At 43.5% G+C, this 12,587-nt stretch overlaps 1 protein-coding gene across 1 annotated transcript in view; it reads left to right on the forward strand.

Moving 5' to 3' along the window:
- lamc1 (laminin, gamma 1) overlaps positions 1 to 7,888 on the forward strand; it is a 67,786-nt gene extending 59,898 nt beyond the window's left edge. The window contains exons 19-28 of the mRNA XM_061242050.1: positions 234 to 439; positions 1,042 to 1,121; positions 1,405 to 1,542; positions 1,701 to 1,845; positions 2,049 to 2,198; positions 2,470 to 2,584; positions 3,713 to 3,912; positions 4,253 to 4,411; positions 4,935 to 5,034; positions 5,297 to 7,888. Coding sequence (XP_061098034.1) covers positions 234 to 439; positions 1,042 to 1,121; positions 1,405 to 1,542; positions 1,701 to 1,845; positions 2,049 to 2,198; positions 2,470 to 2,584; positions 3,713 to 3,912; positions 4,253 to 4,411; positions 4,935 to 5,034; positions 5,297 to 5,553 — 1,550 coding nt within the window. The 3' untranslated portion in view covers positions 5,554 to 7,888. The remainder of the gene's footprint in view (positions 1 to 233; positions 440 to 1,041; positions 1,122 to 1,404; positions 1,543 to 1,700; positions 1,846 to 2,048; positions 2,199 to 2,469; positions 2,585 to 3,712; positions 3,913 to 4,252; positions 4,412 to 4,934; positions 5,035 to 5,296) is intronic.
- Positions 7,889 to 12,587: the final 4,699 nt, after the last annotated feature.

The raw sequence follows: 12,587 nt of genomic DNA on the forward strand, positions 1-12,587 counted from the left end.
TACTGAACCTTTATTTTATTGAATATTAAGCCATTGGTATTGACATATTTTGTATGTATTTTTTCTGTTCAGACATGCTCTGAGCCGTGGTCATGTTTTCCATGCATTTGTCATGAGCATTCCTGTTTTTGACGTGTGTATCGTGTCTCGTTGATGACTGCATTCGTCCGTGATGGTCTGGTCCCGTTTTTTGCATTTGTTTTTGACTCTGTCAATAATCTTGTGACCTCTAGAGATGGACAAAGGTCTGCTGGACCGATTGAATGGCATCAACAACACCCTCACCACTCAGTGGAACCGCCTGCAGAACATCCGCAACACGGTGGATAAAACCAACGAGCTGGCCGACAAGTCCCGCAACCGCGTGCGCGATGCCGAGGACCTCATCGACCGCGCTCGGGACGAGCTGCAGAAGGCCAAGGACGCCATCGGCAAAGTGGTGAGCTGTGCTACGATAATGCCGCTCTTAATGCTACAATGATGTTATGAAATTGGAAAGCGGCTAATCGTAACTCCATAAAATGGGCCTACCAGCATAACTTGCCCGTAACTTGCCTAATATTGCGCTGATTATTAACCTGAATGTGTTGTCATGGTATTGCGAAACCATGACTTTTGCACGGCTGTTTGTTGACATTTGTAAGTAGACTAGCAGCTATTTAGAGTATTGAAATTCAACGAATAAGCAGACCAGCTACCCCAGCCAACCATTTCAGGCACAGGCTATAATAATGATAATGTTAATGCTACAATTATGCTACGATAATGCTGTAGAAGAGTTTTTGTAATTATAATCATTATAATGCTGGAATAATATTGTTGAAATAAAACTGCAACGTTTCTGTAGTAATGCTACCGTTCGGAAGTACAAAGTGTAAGACGTTAAACGGGCATTTTTAAGGTTCTTTCTCCCCTGTTTTGACGCCGTTCTGTCGCACCAGTGAGTGTTCAGGGCCCTAAGTTTTCTGAATAATTAAGTGCAGATGTGTGGTGGTTTTTACATGCTTAGTGTGTGATTTTCTCTGTAATCTGTCTATGCAGGACATTAAACCACCCACAAGCACCGGGGATCCCAACAACATGACACTTTTGGCAGAAGAGGCGAGAAAATTAGCCGACAAGTAAGAGCAAGGCTTTAGTTTTTCTAAACTGCTTAAATGTTTCGTGTTGATGAATGACCATAGGGCCAGGGTTTCACTAGAGGTGAAGTGGAAAGACTTGAGGTCAAGCATGTTTGTCTGCACTCTGCTAAAATTGACAGATGATGTCCCAGTAGTGCAATGAGCCTAAAGATCCAATTGGGGATTGCAAATGAGGAGATGGGATGGAAGTTGTTTTCTAAAAGTGTTAGAATTTGTTGTTGCTGCGTGGATTAATCTCTGAGCGTGTCACTCACACACTCAGGCATAAGATGGATGCAGATCAAATTGAGAAGATTGCTAAGGATGCCAACGACACCTCTACCAAGGCTCTCAACCTCCTGAAGACCACTCTGGATGGAGAGACCAAGACCAACAGTGACATCGATGATCTCACCAAGAAGTTAGTCACTTCAGTCACTTAGTCAAATCTTTACTGTGTCAGTACTGATGTAGTAGAACAACAATGGCCCCTGTAGCCTGTATCATACCCGTAAACCATGTCATTCCCCTAAAGCTTACACAATGTGGGTATTTTACCTCCTGGTTTTACCTTGTCAGGTTCAATGACGCGAAGGACCTGGCAACGAACCTGGGGAAGCAAGCCAACAAGGTCCACACAGAAGCAGAGGAGGCAGGGAATAAGGCCCTGCAGATCTACGCCAACCTCACCGGCCTGCCTCCCGTCGACACTAAAACCCTGGAGGTGAGGACAACTCTACCTGCCGCACAACATCTACCACATCGCTCACTATATAGAGTATGGGGTTCCCCAGTGTTGCAACTGACACTGTTAAATTACTTTGTGCGATGTCAGCTTGTGCAGCCCACGTAAGGTGCTGTGTGAACGGATCCATGATACTGCCCATCTGAACTGTGATCTGATTGGTGCCCCTCTGTCGCTTTCAGGATGAGGCCAATAAGATAAAGAAGGAGGCGTCGGAGCTGGATAACCTGATCGATAAGACGGAGAAGGAGTACATGGACCTGCGTGATGATCTGAAGGGCAAGGAGGCTGAGGTCCGGAAACTTCTGGAGAAGGGGAAGACTGAACAGCAGGTGGGTTTCTGAACTCTAACTACTGTATAGGGTTCTCTTTACAGTGTTGGGTTCTCTCTGCTGTGCTGGGTTCTCTTTATTCTGTTATGTTTTTTCTTTACTGTATCAAGTTCTCTCTACCTGCTCTCACTCGATATACTATGCAGGCCAGAATACCAACTTATGTTGCACTAGTGAAAGCTATCGGGTTGATGCCAACTAACCTTTTCTCTCTTTTCCCACTCCTCCACTCTTTCTCCTGCTCTCTCCTTCCATCTCTATCCCCCCCCAGACTGCGGATCAGTTGCTCGCCCGAGCGGACGCTGCAAAAGCCATTGCTGATGAGGCCGCTGAGAAAGGGAGGTCCACCTATCAGAACGCGCAGGACATTCTGGGGAAGCTGAGAGGTGAGAGTCCTGTTCGGGGTCATGGTTTGAAAGGTAGCAGCACTGAGACTCATACAGGTCTGAGAAATGGTAAATGGTTGGCATTTATATAGCGCCTTTATCCAAAGCGCTGTACAATTGATGCTTCTCATTCACCCATTCATACACACACTCACACACCAACGGCGATTGGCTGCCATGCAAGGTGCTGACCAGCTCGTCAGGAGCATTTTGGGGGTTAGGTGTCTTGCTCAGGGACACTTCGACACAGCCCGGGCGGAGGATCGAACCGGCAACCCTCTGACTGCCAGACAACTGCTCTTACAGCCTGAGCCATATCGCCCCATTAATGAGATGGGAGCGCTGATGTGGCTTGTACGGTTTGAAAGGTAAAGCAGCACTGAGGCTCATACAGGTCTGAGAGATGAGCACTGCTGTACCTCGTACGGTTTGAAAGGTAGCAGCACTGAGGCTCATACAGGTCTGAGAGATGAGCACTGCTGTACCTCGTACGGATTGAAAGGTAAAGCAGCACTGAGGCTCATACAGGTCTGAGAGATGAGCACTGCTGTACCTCGTACGGTTTGAAAGGTAGCAGTACTGAGGCTCATACAGGTCTGAGAGATGAGCACTGCTGTACCTCGTACGGATTGAAAGGTAAAGCAGCACTGAGGCTCATACAGGTCTGAGAGATGAGCACTGCTGTACCTCGTACGGTTTGAAAGGTAGCAGTACTGAGGCTCATACAGGTCTGAGAGATGAGCACTGCTGTACCTCGTACGGATTGAAAGGTAAAGCAGCACTGAGGCTCATACAGGTCTGAGAGATGAGCACTGCTGTACCTCGTACGGTTTGAAAGGTAGCAGTACTGAGGCTCATACAGGTCTGAGAGATGAGCACTGCTGTACCTCGTACGGATTGAAAGGTAAAGCAGCACTGAGGCTCATACAGGTCTGAGAGATGAGCACTGCTGTACCTCGTACGGTTTGAAAGGTGAAGTCCGCACTGAGGCTTATCTGGGTGAGAATCAGTCTTCCAGTTTATTGTATATTATGTATATTATGCCCATTAGAGATGGTAGACTACACTAAAATAAGGGAAATGGTTGACATATTACATAATACCTCTGCATTTGTTGCTCCTGCTCAGATTTCCACAACCGAGTGGACGACAACAAAACCGCGGCCGAGGAAGCCATGAAGAAGATCCCAGAGATCAACGCCACCATCATAGCTGCCAACGACAAGACGAAGCTGGCCGAGGCGGCACTGGGCAACGCCGCGTCCGACGCGCGGGAGGCCAAGAAGAAGGCCGAGGACGCCGAGAAGATCGCCGGCGACGTGCAGACGGTATCCCATGATTCACTTCACAGCAAGTCATTCATGCAGAATATCCTCTGCATCTTGTATGAACATACGCAGACACTATGTACATGGTGTGCGAAGTACCATTTCAGTTATTTAGTTTTCTGTCGAGTCATGGTTCTTGTAGTCTTTAGGGGTAAAGTCTAATCCGTCCAATCGGCCATAAAAGTGTTTTCATGAAGTAATGCGGTGAAGCTGTTGGTTTAGTTTTGTGTACTGCACTTGTAAACAAGTAAGCTGAAGTTTGTATACCGTGCTGGAAACCTTTTGCAAATATGGTTTTGTGTACTGTACTGAAAGTACTAAATTGATGTTTGTGTGCTAGAGTGCCGCCAACACAAAGAAGGACGCAGAGAAGGCATTTGAGGACACGATGAAACTGGATGGGGAGGTTAACGGGATGATGGATCAGTTGACTGCAGCGGAGAAAGAACTGGCCAAGAAGAAGCAGGAGGCTGATAATGATATGATGATGGCAAACATGGTGAGTGCGACCACCAACACAGGAAGTGCTTCTCAACGAACCCGATTTAACCCAGGAAGTACTCTGCTCTGACCTAGGCTTTACGCAGCGTATACTCTGCTGTGACCATGCGAAATGCAGGAAGTACACTGCTATGAACCGCCTGTACTCTGGTCTGAAACCAGATGTTAGACTGGATGTTTTTCAAAACAAGTACTTAAGAAACGTAGGTTTCCACTGGACATAGTCGGCTAAAATGAACTATATCCTATACAGGAAATTATAGCCAAATTAGCAGTTTATATATCGTGTGGGGAATGGCATGATCCCAGCATAGTGCAAGCTTGTGGTTGATGGAGGGCAGAGTGTTCTCGTGATGGTTTCTGTCACACACTGATGATTCACACTGTGGTCGTGGATTTGCTGTTCCCCCATGATGTTACTAATAGTGTTGTGTTGATGCCATCATGCTGGTATTTGCATGCTAATGTCACATGATGTTGAATGCAGATGCTATCACTGATGGTGTCTATGTGTTCTGTAGGCATCAGACGCAGCTAAAGAAGCGGAGGGAAATGCCCGCAAAGCCAAGCATGCTGTCAAGGATGTTTTGAAGGCCATCAATGACCTGCTCAACCAACTTGGTACGTGCGCCTTGCGTGACCGCTTGAGTGGAATTGCATGTACCTGTATATGTTGGCTTGGCATTGTAGCTTAAATATCATATACCCAGTGAATTTATATGTATTGAAAGCCGTTCTCCATAAGCTGTAGCTAAATTAATGTAAAATAATGTGTATATTTTACCAACCTGCACTCTTTCTGGCTTGACATTTAAGTAGTCCCTGGCTGACTGTGGTTTTATGCGTTTAAATTCTGTGATTCACGGTTGGTCTGTGACTTCAGGTAACATTGACAAAGTCGACCTGAGTAAGTTGGACCAGATCGACGGGTCGCTGAATCGGGCCAAAGAACAGATGAGGAACAGCGATCTGGACAGCAAGCTGAACAAGCTCAACCAGGTGGCAGACAGTCAGGCGGACATGATCAAACTCTACGAAGAGCAGATCCACCAGATCAAGGCCGACATTGGCAACCTGAACGACATCAAGAAGACGCTACCGCCCGGCTGCTACAACACCGCCTCTCTGGAGCGGCCTTAACCCCCTCCCTCATCTCCTCGTCCCTCCCCTAAACCTCTCCTCCTTCTCTCCCTCCATCTCTACACTCCTCCTTACCCTACATCTAACACTCTGGCAGAATGCCACTTTTTACCAAAACGGTCGTTTTTTGTTTTTTGTTTTTTTTTGTTTTTTGTTTTTATCGTTTTCGTTTTGTAAGAGAAAAAGCCACCAACGTTAGGGTGAATGGGACAGCGGGGACACAAAAGGAAAGGACTGCAGGATGAAGGGAAAGTAGCAAGGTATTTACCCCACAGGACTGCACCACAACCTGCACCTGCACCTTTACCAATCCACACAGGCCCCTTCCCCACCCCTCCTGTCCGGAGGAAAATAAGCTACACCAGCACGTTGGCCAGACACACAAGTCACCCTTGGGCTTTGCTTCATCATATCGGTATTATCCCATTATGGTTGGTACACCAACAATTCAGAAACCAAGCAGTGAAGGACTCCTGTTTTTTTTATTTTTTATTATTATTATTATTAATAATATTAATATCTAATCACTCCGTAGGGTCGTGCCCTGCATCACTTCGGCTATGCCCACCCCAGCACAGTATTCAATGCAATGAGTTCTATACCGTATGTACACACACAGGAACTTGTCAGTGATTATCCTGTATATATATATATATACACACACACACGCACGAACGTGTCTGTGTCTGTACCGTACGTATAGACGAATGAGCCTGTCAGTCTACGGACCGTGTCTGTCTACACACACCTCGAAAGCGTTTGAGAGCCAAGGTAAAGTCTTATCGGAGAGAAGGGGCAGGCGTTACGACGGGGTGACATTAGCCATGAAACATCTTAAAACTGGGTTTTTTTTAATCCTACAGAATCTTTTTTTTTTCTTTCGTTTGTTTGTTTTTCCTGACGCTGCTGTTTTAATCCAGGTGTATTGCAAGTCACACATTAACATTTTATTTTTTGAAAGCGCAGAACTCGACACACATACACACACTATGCAACTTTGTACATTTTGCGTAGACTATACCTGATACACTGGTGCTAATTATTATTTCAAATGTTATATTTTTGTGTGAATGTTTTTTTATGATATAGAGTGAGGTAATGTTATTGTCATGTAAATGTAAATATGCTTAAATGATTCAGGACTGACTGAAATCATAAAGAAATATGATTAGGAAAATAAAAAATCCCACCAGCCTCCTCTAATAGGTCCTGTCACAAAAAAAGCAACAGAAACCTCCACATAATATATAAATATATAGAATATTTCTGTGGTATTACCTGCTTGCTTGTATACATGGCTCTGTGTTGCTACATAGCTCTGCCGTATGTTTTATTTTTCCGTGAGGGGTTACAAATTAACTGCAAATGTACTTTTCCGATAAGATCCTCTCCCCTGCCATTTCAGAGGAGACCGGAGTGAAAGTACTTCCACGTTTGAAGCCACTTGTGATAAGCCAGGCATTTCATTTTACCGCGTATAAAATGAACATCCGTACAAGCAGCCATTTAACAATTTAACAGTATTCTGTGCCTTTATACTTGGACATAATCTCTCCACATAATTCGTATAATATTAATATACTGTTCCTGTCAAGGACACCTAATCTATATTTCACCTGCAGTGCCTTCATCGTTAGTAATTTAACAAATGCACACACACACACACGCACACGCACACATACACACACGCGCACAAGCACTCGTGTGTACACACACACACACGCACACACACACAATAAATAAGCATTGTTGGGCCTCTATACTGTACCCTTATACAAATGTTACATTTGGAAGGAACACCATACTATACGACTACGTGCATGTGTAGGTCTCTACCCACAATGCTCTTGGGCAGTTAAAGGGCATAGCGTCCATAGGATTCGTCCATGGCCTTTGTCGCGTTTCTCGTGTTTCGCTGATCCCACTCCTGCTGAAAACACTAGGTCCCTGTGCGATTGGGAGAACATGCCATGTAGCAGAAGTGGTGCAGGGGGAACCTGGATGAGCAGGGGGGCCAGCTCAGACAACCCCCTCCTCCCCTTAATACCGGCTGTGCAACACATACACTCCTATGTATAAAACAGTATTTCTTATTTATAAAGTCTCAAGTATGTGTAATCCTCCTAGATACATGTGTGTTGCACAGACTTGTGAACATATGGCTATAGAGGGCACTGCTACATTGTTTTTTTTGTTTGTTTTTTTTGTTTTTGTTTTTGTTTTAATCCCAACACGCGTTTTACCAGATCACAGTGTCATTATAAAGGCCTGATAAACTCTTGTTTATTACATATTGCCTGTAAATCAAATTGTACCATTAAAATATTAAATGTTATTGGGGCTCTGTGTTAATCATTTTCACGTTATGCGTGCTGAGTATCTCGACTTTCTCTGTATCGATCGCTCACTTGCTGTCTTGCTCGTGATTGATGCCTCATGTTGGATAGGCTACATTCATTAATTTTGTTTTCACATTTTGATCTCATTCACATACACAAACGTGTAACACTGGCAATGGTTCACTCATACACTAACTGTTAATGCTAAAATTGCTGAATTGCTCAGATTTGGGTTCCTTGCCCATTGTTTGGTTCGCATTACTGCTTGCTAATGTCGGTTTCAATATTACAGTAATGTTCAATTATACAGAGGAATACATCTTTATTAAAAGCTTGCCCTTTGAGTATTTTAGTTTTGAGGTTACATTTGTCAGGAAAGGAGATGAGTTGTCACTTGTCACATGTCTTAAGGTTAACACTCTGTCTAAGTCACACAAGTGGTCACATGTTGTGTGCAAGGAGCGTCAAAGAACAGCCATTGAGAGACATCATGAAGCTCTTCCTCCGCAGAGATGAGATGGCACTGGGCTTGTGGTGACAGTGATTTATTCCTGTGTCAGGGAATACTGGGCCTTTCTTTGGGTTGCTGCTGCCTTTTGGCCTTCAGGGAAGATGCAGAATGATCCTCTTGTTCTCATTCCGATCTTTCTGTCATGCTTTGTGACATGGTTAACTTCTTTGCATTCTGGGAAGACTGGCGCTTTCTGAAATTTGGGTTGCAGTCATTTTTCTATTTATGGTACAGACTTTTGTTGTTTGCCTCACAACTTCTGACAGTGAAATCCAGACATGAATAAGACGGCCTTTTCAATGGTCGCAAAGCCATTACTTAAAATAGAATTTAAAATGTGAGATTATGCATTTTTTCCATTTATTCAGATGGGGTAAAAGTAGAGGGTTACAGATAGAGATATGACTAGGGGGGAGGGTGGTTGTATATGAATGTAGTAATGGCTATCCTATAGCCTGCACTACTCATGTTCTAAAAGATGCACAATGAAATATATTATCCTTTTCATGGATATTAAAGGTACTGAGATTCCCAGTCTGGTGAGTTTGTTTCAAATAATGGATATCATAAAGACGGAGATCATTTCGCCCTTGGCCAGGTCTCTCTTGTAAAATGCCTGGTTAAATAAAAGCCTAATAAAAAAACTAAGAAAAACTGCTTTATTCTACACTGTCTGAATCCCCCAGATGCCACGGTATGTGGCGTTTAATGAGGGCTGTATTGTTTAAGGTTACAGATGTAAACTCGGACCTGGAAGGCTCAAGCCCTGGTGTAGCCACAGCTGTTGGGCCCGCGAGCAAGGCACTTAATCCTGCATAGCTCCCCTGTCACTGGCTGCCCACTGCTCCTAAGTAACTAGGATGGGTCAAATGCACCGGACAAATTGCCCCACCCGGTTAAATAAAGTAGGTCTTATCTTATGCCCGGTTAATGTGTAAGCCTCAGCACTGCGGGCGTCTCTAAGCTGAGCGCAGAACAGGGCCTTCACACAACTGTGAGCCCAGAGCACTGCTGCTTCATGCTGCCGGGGAACTCCAAACTATTCTGCAGGGTCTGGGCTCCCTTACCCTGGGGGAAAGGGGGCAGTCTGTCAGTTCACTGGAAGAGTTGGGCAGCGAGAGAGACTGTGTGTGTGCGTGTGTCTGTGAAAAAGGAATGTCGGCCCTGAAGCAGAGGCAAGGTGAGACATGCCCAGGGAGGGGCACTTTGGGCGTGTGTGTGTACGTATATGCATGTGTGTTTGTGTTCCCCGCGGTACCCCCCCCCCCCCCCCTCTCTCCGCCCTGCCCCGCCCCGCAGTCTCATCACAGTGTGGTGCTCTGGCCTGTTTGCACACTGTGGGTGCGGCAGTGATTGCCGGTTGGCTGGGAAACACCGCACTGATCTCACTGCCCTCTGGCACTGTCGTTCTCTGTTACTCACCGCCCTGGGACACATTTTTCTCTGCGGTTAGTCTGGATCGACTGGAACACTTGTACACACAGGTATGTGTCTGACCCCTGGGTGTGGTTTTACGTAGACACAGTAGAACAACCAATAAAACTGCCAAATCTACCAAAACACAAACCGATTAAACCAGATGTCTTGGAAAATGGGAAACCGAAATTCCACACTATTTCTGAAGCACTGAAGCAATAAAGCTTATTCACATTTGCTTGACCAGAATGTTGTCAGAATAGTAAAATGAGCGCGTAGAAACGCAGGTTTAAATTGCTGTGATTTTACCTGAGAAGATGGCTAGGTGGCTTGTAATGTCAATGCAGGATTAAGGCAGATGATTAAAGTTATATAATATAATTGGTGGCGCAATTCTGTTGTTAAAAGGAGGCAGAAGTTTTCCACTTTTCTCTGGCCAGGAAGTGAGTAAGAGTGAATAGCGATTATTGGGAGTGCCCCACCCAGATTTCTACGTGGACACTTCATCTAAAATTTTACTTCCGAAAATGTTTTTTTCTTATAGAGCTTACCTAATTCTATCATTTCAAAATCTGGAAAATAACCACGTCTACCATAACTATGTATCACCAGCTTTTTGTATTATAAACAGTTGTCTTTCACAACAATAAGTAAGTGTATTTAAACATTTTAATACATCCCAATAATCCCATTACAAATCAGACCCCCCCCCCCCCCCCCCTTGAAAAATGTGAATAATACATCATATTGTTATAGTGCTTCATTTTTCATTTCATATCAGACTTTCCCCTTTATTAAATTAAGCTGTCAAATCATAACAATACAAATTTAGAAAATAAGGAAATCTGCAACATTCATGTAGCCATCCGGACTATGATACGTATCGGACTGCATTTACACCCTTAATGAGCAGTATAAAATAAACAATACAGGCAACAAGCTACATATATTATGTCCTCAAGAAATGGGAAAACTATTCTTTTACAAATGCAGCTGGTTTGAGAAAAGTATTTTTCCCAAAAACATGATCACACCCCTATTTTCAGTATTTTCTTCTGTATACTCCTTTTCTATGCTTGTATACATATTCAGGGAATGTTTAAAGGTCCTTCAGATCCTTCAGTCTGCACTTGTCGACTGCCTTCTTTAATTCACACCACAAACATTCAACTGGTTGCAAGTTTTGTAGTCATTTAGCTGTCTCTTGGTTGATTTTAACAAGAGCCACAGGACCGGTTGATGCAACATAACCCATACCATCAAAGAAGTGCTCAATCCCTGGTCTACACAATACTTTATTTTGCACATTCAGGAAATAGTTTTGAAATTTCTTCAGGAATCTACCTCGCCAGATTGGATAACTTCATTTATTTCTTTATCATTTTATTTCTTTATTCTGTTGCATTTTCTGGGACAGGGGTCGTTAGCTATCTCTCAGAACACTGTTTCATGTAATGCTTACATTTAGCTTGAGTATTCTTATACTTAGACCCATTCGGTCTCAGGGCATATCCATGGCACAGTATATCCCACAACCTGACCACAGTTTGTGGACACTGTTCTCCATTAGCATCCGTTACAAAGTGGTTGTCATGTGAAGTCCCTCTTACATTGTTGCGGTTCAGGGATGAGGCAGAGACCCTGGGTAAGGCAGATGCGGAGCAGAGGTCTCAACAGAAATGGGAATCACCAATAATCATTATTAAAGTACAGATTACAGATAATGAGCAGGTTACAGAACTTGTAATTTACCTGATAAAAGGTTTGGAGAACCTGCATGTTTCTGCTACACATTATATACTATTCAAGTCACTTCAATATAATTTGCTAGGTATATGGTATTGGGATGTGAGACTATGTGCCTTAATAATTCACTGTTTATATTACCAGCCTGTGCTGGTATAGGCACAATATCCCTTTATTCATTTCCACATATAATGGATGAATCATCTGTGGACTCTTTGCACACCTAAACAGTGGAAGCTATGCAGACTAATGATTGGAGCTTTAGATATCGGCTCGCACAATCATTGGTGCGTTCTAGTGTCATGCATTCCTGTGTCATCTCTAAGAGACAGATCACTTTCTATCCACCAGAGGTGTTTTCTTATTTTGAAAAATGTTGCTATTGGCGACGTTGGTCAGGAGAAACAATTATGGTCAGCTAAAAACCAAAAATACTCAGTCTACACCAAAAAATACTTCTTGAAATAAAGAAAGCCTATTTGTGCTATTTACAATAATTACTTATTCACTGAAGTAGATTTAAAACCATGTGATGCATTTGCTGAAATAATAAATATACGCATATATAACAAGTCTGCTCAAGAAACACATGAGGTGTTTAATTTGTAACGACTATATGTTATAGTAATTAGAAAAATGTAAGTTAGATAACTTTTAAACTTTTAAAGCCATTTCATATCAAATAAAAATTTGGACATTTTTTAATGTACTGTAGCTAGTAATTATAGTCTCCATTGAGATAGATATTGCTAAGAGACACTTTTCGTACTCCCGTGGCTGGCTATGGAAAGCAAACTGCTATCCTGCCTACCAAGACTACTCACTCCTGTGTCCAGTGTCAGGGCATGTGGGGTGTAGTACAATGAAAACTAAAACCTATTCAGCAAGTGCACACCGGAACGGAGGAATATCTAAAAGCCATCCAGTAGTCATGCCCATTCAAGCGTTTCCAAGGGAGGGGTTGTTCTTGTCCCAACACACACACAAAAAAAAACACTTCTTGTTGATCAGATGTCTGTAAT

Source organism: Conger conger, chromosome 5 (genome assembly GCF_963514075.1).
Source record: "Conger conger chromosome 5, fConCon1.1, whole genome shotgun sequence".
NCBI classification, from domain to species: Eukaryota; Metazoa; Chordata; class Actinopteri; order Anguilliformes; family Congridae; genus Conger; species Conger conger.